Genomic DNA, 15,360 nt, shown 5'->3' on the forward strand with positions numbered 1-15,360 from the left:
AAAGCCCCTCCTTTTCTTTGAGCTCATATCTGTGCTTCTAGATTGCTGTTTCTTGGTGCGTGCAGACGTCTGCATCTTTTCGCGGTCTCGCAAGGTCGTAGCAAGCATTTTGTGCGGGGTGGGTTGGCAAAAGCTGAGCCCTCTCTCGCCGGACCGCTGCTATTCGTGCGGTCTCGTTTTCTGAACTTGCCGATGGGATGCTCAATTGTTCACCCATGCTCGAAGCCGCTTCAGAACTTCAGTATGCGAGTCGTTGAGAAATAACAGTCCATAGTCTGCTGGTACAGTACAGACTGTACCGAGCCTGGTGCAATGGACCGTATTGTGTTCTTTTCTTGCCCGGTTAAAATGGTTGGAGTACACGCTTGTGTTTGGTAGTGGAATTTAAGCCAGCACGCACTTTAAATTGACACAGCATCACTACTGTTTGTCTGTTTCTGTGTTAGACGGCCCAAAAGGCGGAGCGAAAACGGGTTATGTAGTAGTACATGGTCACACGGGGTACACGTCTTTTCTGCCATCACCCAAAGGCCCCAGTCTCCCAACCCATGTGTCAGCGTGCAGGTGCAGCGCAGCGCGCGACGCGCCACCGGAGCAAATTAAAGAGCAACCGAGCGAGAGAGAGACTGACTCGTGCAGGTACGTCACGGTGCGCGGTCGCGGTCAGTGGCGGCATCGGCGCCCGGCGCAAAACCGCGAAACCCCCCCCCCCCCCCCCCCTCCCTTCTCGCGCGCCCGCCACGTACGGGAGCGGGCTGGCGCCATCACACACGGACGAGGTGTGCGAGAGCGCGACGGGTTTTGGCGATGTTTGCTGCCCTGCCGCTGGCCGCCACCTCGGCCGATGCGAAATGCGACGACGATGCCGACCGTCCTCCGATCCCTCCTCCACCTCGCGATCTGTCCGCGCGCCGGGTGCGCCGTTGCGCTCGATCGCGAAACGCGCGCGATGGCGCCGTCGCGACGCGGGCCGTGTTTTTTGTCCCCCCCCCCCCCCCCAACCCACGTCCCGTTGGAGAGATTCGCCGTGCCACGGTTGGTGGCGCCGGTACACCGTGCTCTCTCCTCAGTAGCCGGCCCGCGCGCGTGGTTCCTCGTGATCCGCCGCGCGGGTCGCTGTTCGGGTGGGTGTTTACCCGGTGGCGTCGATCGGATGGGCCGGTCTTTTTGCTCCCAGGGGTGGTGCTGGCTGTGTCCAAGGCTAGCTTAATTTGTCGAACTCGAACAGAAGCCAGAAAAGTGCACGCACGCATGTGATGGAGCTTTTGTTGCAGTCACATTTGTCACACGCGAGTGATGTTTGGTGCTGTCTCCAACCAACACCCTGATATGAATGTAGCATCTTAATTAGACGATTGAATAGAGGCATGTAAGCAAATGTGGATGTGTCTGTCTCGCTGTAAATAGTAGAGCATATCATGAAGAGATTCCAAATTAGAGCACGAAATAAGTTTGTGACTGTTTTTTCGGTAGTATAGGTGATGCGTGTATTTGGGATTTATGTAGGCTAAGTTCATTCGGTATTGTTTTTGAAAGTCATTCCACATTACATTATGTTAAATGTGTCTAATGAGTAATTTTCCAATTTCTATGCAGGGCGTGCCTTCCATGTGTTAAGATATTTGCTCATGCGGTTGTTTTTCAATGCTAAAGATAAAGAATGTTGATGAACAAAAAAACCCTGACAAGTAGTTTGTTTAAGCTACATAAAAGTATCTTCGACTCTAAATAGGACTTATCTCATTCTTCCGAGAAGTAATCGAATGGGCAGCAAGAGACCATCATTTTTTTTTTGCATAATATGTTTTTCTATAGAAAACCACAAGAAGTATTCGAGTCCTTTTAAGGCCAATCCTTTTCTTGCCCTTGTGCACGTACGGTGGCACTACGCATCAGCTAGCTACCAAGAATTAGAGCAGTTTTATCATATATGAATTCCAGATATCAAAACTTAAATCCGATATTTTAGTATCTCAAGGTGCAAATTTTTGTATATAAAAAATATAAGTATATATTGGTACTTTATCAAGAATGATAAAATTGTTTTAATAAATAAGTGTCAACCAAACACACCCATGTCTACCATAAGATCCGTTGGGGTTGGGGCTAAATCTTTTTAATGTTTACATTCGATATTAGTGAGAATAAATGTTGCCGCCGAGACATCTATTATGATGCATCGGAAACAAAAGAAAGACGATGGCTCGCGCTCCAAACCAAACACTTGACGTTGCCCAATAAATATATTCAGACAAAAGAAGATGTATGCCTGTATCGATCTTTCTCAGTATACGTGTGAATCATACCGAATGTATTTGAAAACAACTAAAAAAAACACATGCAATGTGAATACAAGAAAAATGGACTCTCATGTCGACATATACAAAATTTTGCCGCGAGCGTATCCTAAAAATAAACATATATTAATATAGATTTTTTGAATTGCATGCTGAACGTGATGAACCGTGGTAATAAATTGTACAGTTGTTATGATAGAAACATATATATTAATGTTACTAAAAGTAGATTCGGACATATAATAGTTAGATAAATACTAATGCCGCCAAATTTTATTACCTTATGTCCATTACTATCTCTCAGTTGAATTTTTCATGTCTCCTATTTTATCATATAGGTAGCACAAACATACAAACAAAAATCGGTTGAATTTCTCTCCTCTTCTCTTTCACTATACATGTAGCATAAAATAGACGACTTGAATTTCAAATGAAATTTTTGTTCTTCTCTTTCACTGCACATGTAGCACAAAATAGGCACCCGAAATTCCGGTTCAATTTTTCATGTACTTTTTTTTCTCACCGGATGTGTAGCTTAAAATGGACGCGCATAATTCGCGTGAGCTTTGTTTTGCCTGCGCCACTGTTTTTGGGGTGAGGCGGCGCAAGAGGGTGGTAAACCTAGCAAAGTGCCTTTACTAGTCGTCCGTTACTAGTAGTGACCTGCTGCCTCGCCGGAATCAGATCTCGGCCGTCCAGGGAATTCCAGCAGAGCAAGCGTACGCTCAGATCGCGCAGCCCCCTCGCCTCGGCCTCTTTTTATGCCCGCTTCTCGCGTCCGCCCCAAAACCCCACCTCCCCCTCCGCTCTCCCCACCCTCCAGTCTCCTCGCTCTCAGTCTCTCTCCACATCTCGGGACAAGAAAGCCATCGAATCCGAGATCACCGGGCGGGAGCGAGCGAGCGAGCCAGCGGGAGCCATGTCCGGGAAGGCGCTGGGGAAGCGGCAGAGGAGCCAGGGGACCATGCACCGGACGCCTAGCATGGCGTCGGTGCCGTCGGCGGCGAAGCAGGGGCGCCATGTGATGGTGATGAACGGGGAGCCACCGGCGCCGCCTGTGTCCCGGCCGGCCGGTATGGGGATGGGCGCTCGAGGAGTCGCCGCCGCGGCGCAGAGGAGGGTCACGGGCCACCACGCCGGAGTGGAGACGGCGGCGTTCTTGAAGAATTGTGCCCTCTGCGGCCTCGCCCTCGGCCCCGGCAAGGACACCTACATCTACAGGTACGCGGATCATCGCTTTCTTTGTGGTTTTTTTATTCGTCTTAGCGTTGGAGTATCCGCTAAAATACTCGTTCCATGGATCGATTCTATCTTCGTCTAGCTTTCCGCGTGCTTTTCTTGATTGAAATCCAAGCGATCTCCTTTGCTGCTTTGTGATGCGAATTTTGCTTCGTTAGTTCTTTTTTCCACGTCAAGATTGCACCTAGATCGAATCATTTTTATCATGTCTGGTGTTCTCCTAATCTAGGAAGGTAAGTATATTTTTTGATCTGTCATCTTTCATTAATTTCAGGTGGTATTTGTCATCTTACCACGTTTGTTAAATTCAGTAACTATCTTATAATATTTCATTTATTAGAGAAGTAATGTTGATCTGGTGCACTTATAAGCACTCAATACGTCGAATTCTTAGCATGGATCTAATTCTCTCCGATAGTTTAGGGGAATATTTGATGCGAATATTTTCTTTCGGCGTTCGATTCACTGACTATAATATTTGTTTGGTTTACTACGAGTACTTGTTAGTTGTTACGAATACTTGATGTATTTTAGATTATGAGTCAAGCCTAAAATCTGTACTCCCCTAAGCAACGTACTAAAAAAAGATAACTGGATAATCAAATGAGCTGTTAGTTGATTATCATATAATCCTGGTCACTTGGTAACACTTGGTATCATCGGCTTGCATTTTTTTTTAAGTTGTCACATCTATTTTTCTTTGTTAGCAATGGTTGTGACACATGATGTTAATTGGATTTCCGTTTTCTTGCAGAGGCGAGGTGGCATTCTGCAGCCAGGAGTGCAGGGAGTGGGTGATCGAGTACCATGAGCGTGATCGCGGGGAGCAGAATTGCTCCCTTACTTCCATCAAGGACACCCCGACTGTGTCCGGCGCCAGCGGCTCCGACCAGTCCGGCAGCGGCAGTGAGACCGTCGCCGCCGCTTAGCCCTGTGCTGGCAGCCGGAGGGAAGGTGCAGGGGGTGCCCGGAGGTTTTTGGCTCCCTGCAGATAGAAACACCACCACCAAATCCATTAGCTTCAGATAGCTTAGACTGTGCTTGGCATGTGCCACATGGTACATGTCAAGTTACAGGCTTTTGTAAATACAGCTTAGCTATTTAGACCGTAATGTTTATGTGGGCATGGATGCTCAAAAGAATGTGCCAGTCGTGACTGATGAATCATGTTTTCCTTTCCCGTGTAAAGGAGAACACCTGAACCTGGGCTGATTGCAACATCAAACTTCACAAATCTTCTCTTTTGTGGTGAACTGATACCCCCTTTTCTGCTCTTTGCACATTCCGTATTCCATTTTCAGGTTTTGTTGGGGTCTTTTGCAAGATGATGATAAGCCATAGGCGCTCCTGGCTCCGGTGATAAGATATAAGCAGCTGGTAGGGCAAGTTATGGATACAGTCTATCTAGCTAGATGCCTAGATGGTGAGAGTGCCGAGGCAGCTGCCACAGGTTCTGCTGCGGAATTTGACAAAGCTACTGGGTGGGAGAACATCTCGCCTTAGGCAGCCAGGAGAATTAAGAGTATACTGCCTATACATTTATAGAGCTGAGCACGGGGATGAAAAAAGTAAGTAAAAAAATAATTAAACTAAGATTATGATTAGTTAATAAAGGAACTTATACGAAAATATTAAGTGAAAATGGTTATAGCCGGTTGAAATGACTCCATTTTAAGATAGATGGAGTACACTAGCTATGTTGCTTGCCACAGGCTGTGAGAAAGAAAGACATAAAAGTAGTCTAGTGCTGGAGCCAACAAGACAAGTGCATGTTGTTATCCTGCAAATTCTAGACGGCGTGGTCCAGAACCAGGTGAGACACCCGTGATCAGATCGGCATTGATGCAATCAATCTTCAGCGCGGACTACCTACAACAACATGGACAGCCACCGCTGCACGGCTGCCTGCTTCTGCCTGTGTGCAGCCAGCGGCAGCGCAGGCTCCGACCGAGCGAGCGAGGCGGGCGGGGCTCGCTTTGACCGCCCGACGACCGAGCTGCTCTCCCTACTCATCAGAATGCTCATCATTCGATGCGTACAGTTTGACACCTGTGTGTGATGAAGCTTCAAAAGAGGCCAAGTGTTACTAGTAGAGATTGAAAGAGTCCGGGCGGAACACTGTTCGTCTGCAACGAACTGTACGGTGTCTCCGCCGCGTTTGTTACGGACTAGTAGGAGAGAAGTTGTTACGGAGCATGGGCTAGCTTGTACTTGGCGTACGTACGCAACTAGCCTGAGGATATATGTGCACGTCTCGGCGATCAGAGGTGTACTGGGGGTGGCCGCTCGGGCTCGGTACGTACGGTGCGCCAGCGACCTCGCCGTCAAGGCCGGCTGGCACCCTAACCGACGACGAAACAAACTCCGGTGCGCCGTGACGCGCCCGGCCCCGCCTTCGGTGTGGCTGCAGCGGCCGCCCGCGCCGCGCCGCGTTCCGGAGCGATTCGGCGGCCACGTACGTGCGTCACGACCACACTAACGCTCTAGCCTAAAGCTATACTGCCTGACGGATTGACATGGCATGCCATGACACCGCTCGATATATCCATATCCCTATCCACCCATGATCCATCAGCAGCAGCAGACCGAGATGGGCGCGACACCATGTTTTGGGAATCCGACGAAATTTATTGCAGCGTGAAAGCAGGCCTATGGAAAAGGCTCATCCCCATCAATACATACTCGCAGCTTCTTCTGCCTGACAAGCACACGGTTCACAGCTTCTTCTGCCTGACATTCTGACGCTTTACAGCTCCTTGTACCGATCTTCCCTGGCTAGTGGATGCATCGAGTGGCGCGACCTCTGATACTCCCTCTCCCAAAATATAAAAATAGATTTGGAACGAATTGATAGTAGGAGTACGCGGCCAACTAGTACGCTGTAAAATCTTCCGTTGTCGCAGCTACGGTACGAGTTGTCTGTGTCAAAACAGAAGTACAGTACTTACGCATGCAGAAAGTACATGGCTTTGTGTTATGGCATTGGAACGTACAGTTTGGTGGTCCGTGGCTTTCGTGACAGCTGCCTCCTGCGGAAGGCGCCTGTCTCCCCAAAGCCACATGTTGCGCTGCCTACTTCACCGTCTCCTGCCGTGGATGGGGAAACCGTCCCGTTCTTTAATCAAACTGTTCTACATCCGTTGCTTCTCAGAGTCAGAGATAGCAAAGGACACATAGAAAATGCTACTCTTGTAGTAGTGTACGAGTACTACTGAGTACACATGCACTTGTTGCGGCAGTAACACGACAGCCGCAATGCGATAAAATCATCGGCACCAATAATTCTTTAGTAGCATTGCTAGACCATGTGTGTAAGTTTATTTGTGCTCATGCTATTGCATGTAATCACCGTTGCTTTGGTTTGCAGTTTGGGGGACAGCGACTCCCTGGTAATCTTGCAAGTTACAGCAAATTGACTGTATTTTTTCACATCAGCTGGCTTCAGATTAATACAAAATATTAGTCTCCAGGAGGTGGGATTGCACCTGGAGTCTAAAAGAGAGCATTAGCATCTAGTAGCTGATAGATATAAAATTCAGTTAAGAAATGGATGCAGATTCCCCATTAGCTGTTCTCAAAGAGAGAGGTCCCATGTACTTTTGGCGGGCAAGTGGCTTACATTTTGTATTGCGGTGTGTCGCTGTAACACGCCAAAAGTGAAGGAGAAATGAGGCTTCTTGGGGCCATTGCTGACGACACGAATTATGGGAGGCACTTAACACTTCACATTTCAGAGGAGCGTCGATTGCTGCATGTTTGTTTCTTTTCTCTGAAAAGGTTGCCGTTGGTGCAGAGTATTGCTTCACACAGTTTGATTTGTGTGGAGTGTCCAATTCCAAGTTGAAACGTAGTTAATTATCACAACCGTGGATCAATTGTGTCTATTCTCCATTGGTACTCCTGCCCTTTCTCAGGTCCAGTGGCCAAGAGGCAGAAACAAAAAGGAGGCTAGAGCTGCACTTCAAGTAAAGATCTCGCTCCTACTGGCATTATCGGTCGTCAGTGTTTGAAATAGCCAGGAGACAGTTTTCTGTGTCCTAAACAGGAGACAAGAAATGACTGCACCTGCTTGGAGAGTAGCGGAATAGTGTATGTGAAGACTCTTCTCGGTCCAAATTATATGCGGGAAGCAACAAAAAAACTGAACTATTATACGCTACTTCCTGAACTTTTTTTCCTGACTCCACGAGACTCTACCAGAGACATGGCGCTATCTTCGTCTCTCCGGAGCGGCCGGGGAAGCATGCAAAGCGGCACTGTGCAGAGATTAACCTAGCGACAACAAAAGGGGCACGGATGGTGTACAAGTGTCTAGTCACGGCGCCATCATGCTAACATGTGTTGTATAGTTGCTGTCTACTGGAGTACTCCCTTCGGTTCTAGAATACAAGGGGTCCTGGTGAAATAGCTGATTTTAAAATTGAGTTTGTTTTAACATTTTTAGTCCATTTTGAACCTTTTTGCCCTCGTGCATGCAGCATGCATGTATGTCTGATATTTCCAAGGCTTGTGCTGCTCTCTCTTTCTTCCTTGTAACATGCATGCATTAAACAGCACCTTGTGCTGCTCTCTTCTTCCTGGTTGCTGTGTTGTCCTCTCCTCTTCCCAGAAACGCTTTAAACTTTGCCGTTGCTTGCTGCTTCACCTCTCTCGTTTGCGTCGTTGCTTGCTGATCTGCCTCTCTTGCTCGCCACACGCCGTCGCTTGCTGCACCGCATCTCTCGCTCGCTGCGCGTCGTTGCCAACTGCTCTCTTCTCTCTCGCTCGCCGCGTGCGCCATTGCCATGGATGGGAACTCGAAGGTCATTGAGCCGGCATCCGTCGAGGCAAGTTCCGTGGATGGAAGCTTGCAGATCATGGTGTCGGAGAAGGACGACGATCGCTCCAGCGACGTGCTCATGGTCCCTAATTCCTGCAGCGAAGATGAAGACCTTTGTCTGTGCAAACGATGTGGTGAAGTACATGGTGTGCAAGACATTGAAGCATGCCGCCGCATTCGTAGGGAGCAGAGCAGGTGCTCTCGATGCCGTCTCGTCCACAACGACTATGACCTCTCGGCATGGATCGTACACGGCTTCGAAAAATTCGAATGTGAGTTATACATTCCCAATATCGATGAAATGCAAATGGATGGCGAAACGATCATTTTACCAGAACATGTCCAGAAGAGGGTGGATGAACTCTGTCCAAGTTTGCAAAAAATAAAGGAACAAGAGGCAAATAAGAAGACTGATGCATAGAGTAAGTACATAATGGTTACATTGTCTCGTTCATCAAGCTAACATTAGTCATTGCCTACTTCTAATCTTCTCTTAATTGTTTGTAGCAGCAAGAATTCCCTTTGCTTCGTTAACTAGGGATGCCTCAACATCAATTTGCAAAGGAAGCTGTCCAAGTATCTCTAGTCTTTTTTTGTTTATGTGAGGAATTTTGTACTGGTTGGTTCCAGCAGCCATCATAGCCTCCTTCATAACTAGTTGCAGTGTGACCCAAATTCTGTTTGCTTTCTCTGGACAATACTCATTGAAAGCCTGTTGCAGTAAGGAAAATAATTGTTAGAATGAGTATGCAACTGATTTGAAATATTTTTGCATGAATGTACTCCTTGGACTGTTCTTGTTATGTTTATGTTAGAATGAGTAGTAGTTTAGGTACATCTTGCACAATTGGAACAAGTTCTTGGACTGTTCTTGCTGATTTCCTATATTGAATGGCTTGAATTGCACGAAAGAAACCCAAGTCTAATATATTGAAGTCCGGAGAATTCGGAGGTTGATAAATAAGTCTAATATCAAATCCTTCTTGCTTAGCGTGTTCACAAAATAAAGGGTCAGTAACATCTAAATGAGATGGTGCATTGTCCTGAACAACGAAGATCGGTTTGTGAATATCCTCTCTTGGCCATTTTGCTCAAATAGCCGGTAGCACCCTTTGAATCATGAACTCTCTAATGACATCTCTTGTGATGTGAGCAATCGGTTTAACTTCCCATGTTCCAGCTTGCCGATTCACACTACTCCTCTTAGTTTGTTTATAAGTCACAAGAGGGAAGCATCCAATTTTTCCATCAAAAATACAAACTCCATTATGAAACCTTGGCCGAGCTGAGACAACCAAAAACATTAGGCGTGGAATATAGTTCTTACTCTTACTAGAACGATGTGGATCATCTTCCTAGGGCAACAAGTAATATTTTGCTGAATTTTGTATAAGGAAAAACCACTTCTCATCGATGAAAACATGATCAAATAAAGCTTTGAACCGATGATCATTAGGTGTGCTATCCGGATCAAGCATATCAACACACCACCGTAACCTAGTTTTCTTGTTTACTTCCGTTAGGTACGGTTTGATGGTGTTTGAATGGCGCCTAAGGAGCCCTTTATGCATGTATCGAATCAACTTTGCCTTACTGACGTGTAGGCGCTTGCTCACAGCTTCTAAAGTCATTCTTTCATTTAGAGGAATATTCCGTAAAGGCTCCAAATCAATAGGAGTTTCTTTACGTCCAGACCGACCTCTCTTTCTACTTGTAACATTGACCACAATGCCTTGAGCTAGAGACTCTTTTCCTCTTGTCCAAATCTTCTGAACAGTACGAATATGCAAACCAAATTGAGATGCAATCTCTCGTGTAACCTTCTTCCCTAACCTCCCATTGTTACTTATAGCCAATAAAGTTTGGTAAACTAGTTTCCTAACTTTATCAGTAGCATCTTTCCTTCTAGCACCTAAACATTTTAGAGTAAAAATATATGGACATAACATTCCTACAAGTTCACAAAAAATACAAATAAAAGTTCAAGATACAAAACCTTGTGGAAGCAACTCCTTCGGTGAGGAGATCCGTGTTAATGACGATCGCACAAAACGGCGAGCAGGCAGTACATATATATATGCATTAGAGATATAGTTAGCCGGCCCTGATTACATGCATGAGATATTAATTAACTCAACTAACTACCGGCCACCTTATCTCTAACACACGTGATTTACATGATAGATAATCACAAACTCTAACACTCCCCCTCAATCTATACTTATAAGGTTTAGATTGTTTCTAAACATCTCTAACTGCCTGACAGCCAATGCCTTGGTAAAACCATCAGCAACTTGATCTTTAGTAGATACATATTCTACCTGTAGTAGCTTCCGTGTAACCCGCTCCCGAACAAAGTGATAATCCACTTCGATATGTTTGGTGCGAGCATGAAATACAGGATGAGTCGTTAAATATTTTGCACCAATATTATCACACCATACCTTAGCAGCTTTAGGTGCCTGAACTCCAAGTTCATGAAGTAATGTTTGTATCCACATAATTTCAGCAGTAGCATTAGCCAAAGATTTATATTCTGCCTCTGTACTAGAGCGAGATACAGTAGGTTGTTTACGTGCACTCCATGACACAAGATTAGGCCCTATAAAGACAGCAAAACCTCTAGTAGAACGTCGATCATCCAAGCATCCTGCCCAATCTGCATCAGAAAAAGCACTAATAAGCAGAGAATTAGACTTGCTAATCTTTAGCCCAAGCTTAACGATATGTTTCAAATATCTCAGGATCCTCTTGGTTGCTGTCCAATGCTCTGTAGTTGGAGCATGCAAATATTGGCATACTTTATTTACTGCAAAAGACAGATTTGGTCTAGTCAACGTCAGATATTGCAGTGCTCCAACCAGACTTCTATACTTAGTAGAGTCATCCGGTCCAAGAGTTGTACCTCCATGGGTGCTTAATTTTTCTGAGATAGACAAGGGAGTATTAACTGCCTTGCAGTCAATCATATTTGCTCTCTTCAAAACATCTTTAGCATATTTTTCCTGTGTTAGGATTATGCCATCATTTACCTTCTTGACTTCTATTCCTAGAAAATAATGTAGTTCACCTAGGTCCTTTAGTGCAAACTCCTGGTTAAGGCTTTTAAGCAAAATATTTGTAGCATCATGAGACGAACTGGCTACTATAATGTCATCCACATAAACCAGCATAAACATTGTAACAACTCCCTTAGTATAAAAGAACAAAGATGTGTCTGACTTAGAGGACTTAAACCCCAACTCATACAGTTTGGCACTCAACCTAGAGTACCATACTCTAGGAGCTTGCTTTAATCCATACAGAGCCTTATCTAGCTTGCACACATAGCCATCCTTTTGTTCATACCCTGGTGGTTGTTTCATATAAACATCTTCTTCTAAAACCCCATGCAGAAAAGCATTATGAACATCTAGCTGACGCAAAGACCATCCTCTAGAGACAGCTATGGACAGTATGGTTCTGATAGTAGCAGCCTTGACTACTGGACTGAAGGTGTCTTCATAATCTATACCATACATTTGTTTAAATCCCTTTGCCACAAGTCTAGCTTTATATCTATCTAAACTCCCATCGGCCTTCCTTTTAATTTTATAGACCCACTTACAATCTATTACATTTAACCCCTTCTTGGGGGGAACTAGATGCCAAGTGTTATTTTTCATGAGAGCATGATATTCACTATTCATTGCTTGTTTCCAGTTTTTATCACCTAAAGCCTCATACAGAGATTGTGGTTCTCCAGAAGATGTAAAGCAACTATATCTGACAGTCCCATCGGTGTAAATTTTTTCATTCCTAATTCCACTCTGTAATCTGGTTTTAGGTCGCATTACCTCAGTTGGAGCATGCTGTTGTGCTGGTCTTGTCTGCGCAGAGGATCCGGACATTGTTGCATCCGTTGGCGTGTCACCCATTGGCTGGTGCGACGGTTGGTCGTGCGCCGGGACGCGCGTGGGCGAGCACTCCTGCTCCCCCTGACTCGGCGATCCCGAGGTAGTAATCGGTAGACCCGACTAAGCGTGCGTGAGTGCGTGCACGGGCGAGTGCTCCTGCTCCCCTTAGCTCAGCGATCCTGAGGAGGTCGTGTCCCGTTGCGCTCCAGGTACCTGATCAAGTGCACTCGGGGATTCTGCACGAATATTTTCAGGTGTTCCAGCACATGATATGTTAGTGGCAATTGGCATATTAAACATATGATCATGATGTTCCTCTCCCCCTTGATCAGATGGAGCGCCATTGAGAAGAGCAGGAGGTAACAAGGATATCTCAGCGCGAAGACGAGCACCAGCGTTAGGGTGAAGAGCAGCAAAAGGGAACACTTGTTCATCAAAGGTGACATCCCGAGAAACATAAACACGCCCGGTAGATACATCTAGGCATTTAAACCCCTTGTGTAGGTTGCTAAAACCAAGAAAGACACATTGTTTAGACCGGAATTGAAGTTTGTGGGAATTATAGGGACGGAGATTTGGCCAGCATGCACAACCAAAAGTTCGAAGAGAGTTATAGTTCGGTTTCTGCTGAAACAAGCGTTCAAGAGGTGTGTCAAACTGAATGACCTTACTAGGAAGGCGATTGATGAGGTAGGTAGCTGCTAAAAAGGCTTCATCCCAAAATTTTAAGGGCATGGAGGCATGAGCTAGAAGAGCTAGACCAACTTCTACTATATGTCGATGCTTGCGCTCAACAGCGCCATTTTGTTGATGTGTGTGAGGGCAAGACACGTGATGAGAGATTCCTATCCCATTAAAGAAGGTGTGCAGCTTAATATATTCTCCTCCCCAATTAGTTTGCATAGCAAGAATTTTTCGATCAAATTGTCTTTCGACAAGTGTCTGAAACTCATGGAATTTTTGAAACACTTCAGATTTGTGTTTAAGGAAATATATCCAAACAAACTTGCTATAATCATCGATAAAGCTAACATAATAATTCTTTGCTCCTACTGAAGTAGAAGCAGGTCCCCATACATCTGAATGAATAAGCTCTAGAGGTTTATTTGAAACACTAGATGATCTAGGAAAAGGTAATTGGTGGCATTTTGCCTGCTGACAGGCATCACAAACAGACTCATTAATAGACTTGCTAAGACATGGTAATTTATTTTGACTAAGGACTCTAAGCACAACTGGTTTAGAGGGATGACCAAGACGACCATGCCACCGTTCAAATGATGGCGCCACAGCAAAGGCTTGTTTCAGAGATGTGCCGACAGGAAGAGGATAGAGACCTCGCCGGCATGGACCTTCAAGAATTGTCCTCTTCGTGGCCTTGTCCTTAATCAAAAAATATTTCCCATGAATTTCAAGAAAAGCATAGTTGTCTGCAACAAGTCTATGAACAGATACTAGATTCTTTGACGCTTGAGGAACATGGAGTATATTTTTGAGATGCAAGGGACGACTAGAGGTAGGAACAATAGCATGACCAATATGTTTAATATACATACCTTCACCACTTGTAGTGTGGATCTGATCTGTTCCTTTGTATCTCTCCTTGGTTGTCAGCTTATCTAGCTGACCAGTGATGTGGTCCGTTGCTCCTGTGTCAACGTACCAATTTGTGTTGAAGCCATAGGCGTAATTTGCAGCTCCTCCAAGCTTTTCATCGGAGACATAGGATTCGTCGTAGCGATGCCAACAGTCGCTAGCAACATGTCCGCGCTTGTGGCAGACTTGGCATACAGGGCGGCTATCACTGCCACGCCCGTGCCCTGGGTTGTTGCCGCCAGGATTGCCGCAGCCACCTCCACGGTTTCCGCCGCTGCTGCGTCCACCGCGACCACCACGATTTGCCGCGTTTGCCGACGTGGTGAGATAAGCTTGGCGAATTTTAATCCTGTTTTCATAGCTTAACAACTGTGAGTAAACATGAGATAGAGAGAGAGGAGCTATTCTTGCCATGGCCATTATTCCTTCAACAACAGGATCAAAGTCGGAGTCAAGTCCGTTGATGATATACGCCACCAGTTCTTCATCATCTAGCGGCTTGCCTGCAGCCGCCATCTCGTCGCCAAGAGATCGCATCTTTGCGATGTACTCACTGATGGTCATGGGGCCCTTCTGAGTCGTCGTCAAAGCAAGAAGTACGTTGATCGCATCTGCCTTGGATTTGGTGGAGAACATGTCGTCGATCATGGTCCATGCCTGAGCCGCCGTTGTTGCACCGGCGACTTGCTGCATTATCTCCCTCGTGAGAGAAGAAAAGATGAAGCCGAGCACTTGCTGATCTTGAGTGAACCATGTCTTGTACGCTGTGTTGGGGATGGTGATCTTGATCTTCTTGTCACCTTCTTCTTGCTCAATCTCGGCCGCCGGGGCTGCGGTCGTGCCGATGAGATGTCCATCTAGTTCCGCACCACACAGAGTGGTCAGAATCTACGCAGACCAAAGGGAATGATTTTGCTTGGTAAGTTTCTCCGAGATTTGGAGGCCAAGCAAAGGATTGGAGATCGTTGCCGCTGAAGAAGAGCTCGCCATTGATCTTGTGCAGGCTGAACTAATCTAATCTAGCGGATGGCTCTGATACCATGTGGAAGCAACTCCTTCGGTGAGGAGATCCGTGTTAATGACGATCGCACAAAACGGCGATATAGTTAGCCGGGCCCTGATTACATGCATGAGATATTAATTAACTCAACTAACTACCGGCCACCTTATCTCTAACACACATGATTTACATGATAGATAAGCACAAACTCTAACAAACCTTGCTGGGGTGCCTCCAAGTCTACTCCGTCGCTTGTTTGCTCAGTCAAGTCCACCACATCATTGTCATCATCACCTGCAAAACAATGATTAAATCCACCTACATGACATAATTTTAGCCGGTCTTACTACAAAAAGCATGATAAAAAGAATGTCAAATAACAAACTAACCATTTTGATATGCTTCAAAAATGATGGCACCATATTCATCCAGTGGCAAATTCAAATCAATGAAACCATCATATTGTGCCTCTGTGTTTAAATCAAATCATGTTTTTTTTTTAAAAAAAAAGAG

The 15,360-nt window shown here is 45.7% G+C and overlaps 1 protein-coding gene across 1 annotated transcript; it reads left to right on the forward strand.

The window, feature by feature from the left end:
* The first annotated feature begins 3,099 nt into the window (after positions 1-3,099).
* Positions 3,100-4,794, forward strand: LOC102704489 (FCS-Like Zinc finger 3-like). Its single transcript, XM_006647838.3, has 2 exons — positions 3,100-3,518; positions 4,291-4,794. Exons 1-2 carry the CDS (start codon positions 3,217-3,219, stop codon positions 4,463-4,465), a joined length of 477 nt encoding a protein of 158 aa, XP_006647901.1. The 5' UTR covers positions 3,100-3,216; the 3' UTR covers positions 4,466-4,794.
* The last annotated feature ends 10,566 nt before the right edge of the window (positions 4,795-15,360 follow it).

The sequence above is a fragment of the Oryza brachyantha genome, chromosome 2 (genome assembly GCF_000231095.2).
Source record: "Oryza brachyantha chromosome 2, ObraRS2, whole genome shotgun sequence".
NCBI lineage: Eukaryota > Viridiplantae > Streptophyta > Magnoliopsida > Poales > Poaceae > Oryza > Oryza brachyantha.

Bases quoted from the DNA above. Each gene is read 5' to 3' on its own strand.
- LOC102704489 (XM_006647838.3), top strand. From the start codon at position 3,217: ATGTCCGGGAAGGCGCTGGGGAAGCGGCAGAGGAGCCAGGGGACCATG. The intron at 3,519-4,290 runs GTACGCGGATCA...GTTTTCTTGCAG, and splicing joins AAGGACACCTACATCTACAG to AGGCGAGGTGGCATTCTGCA.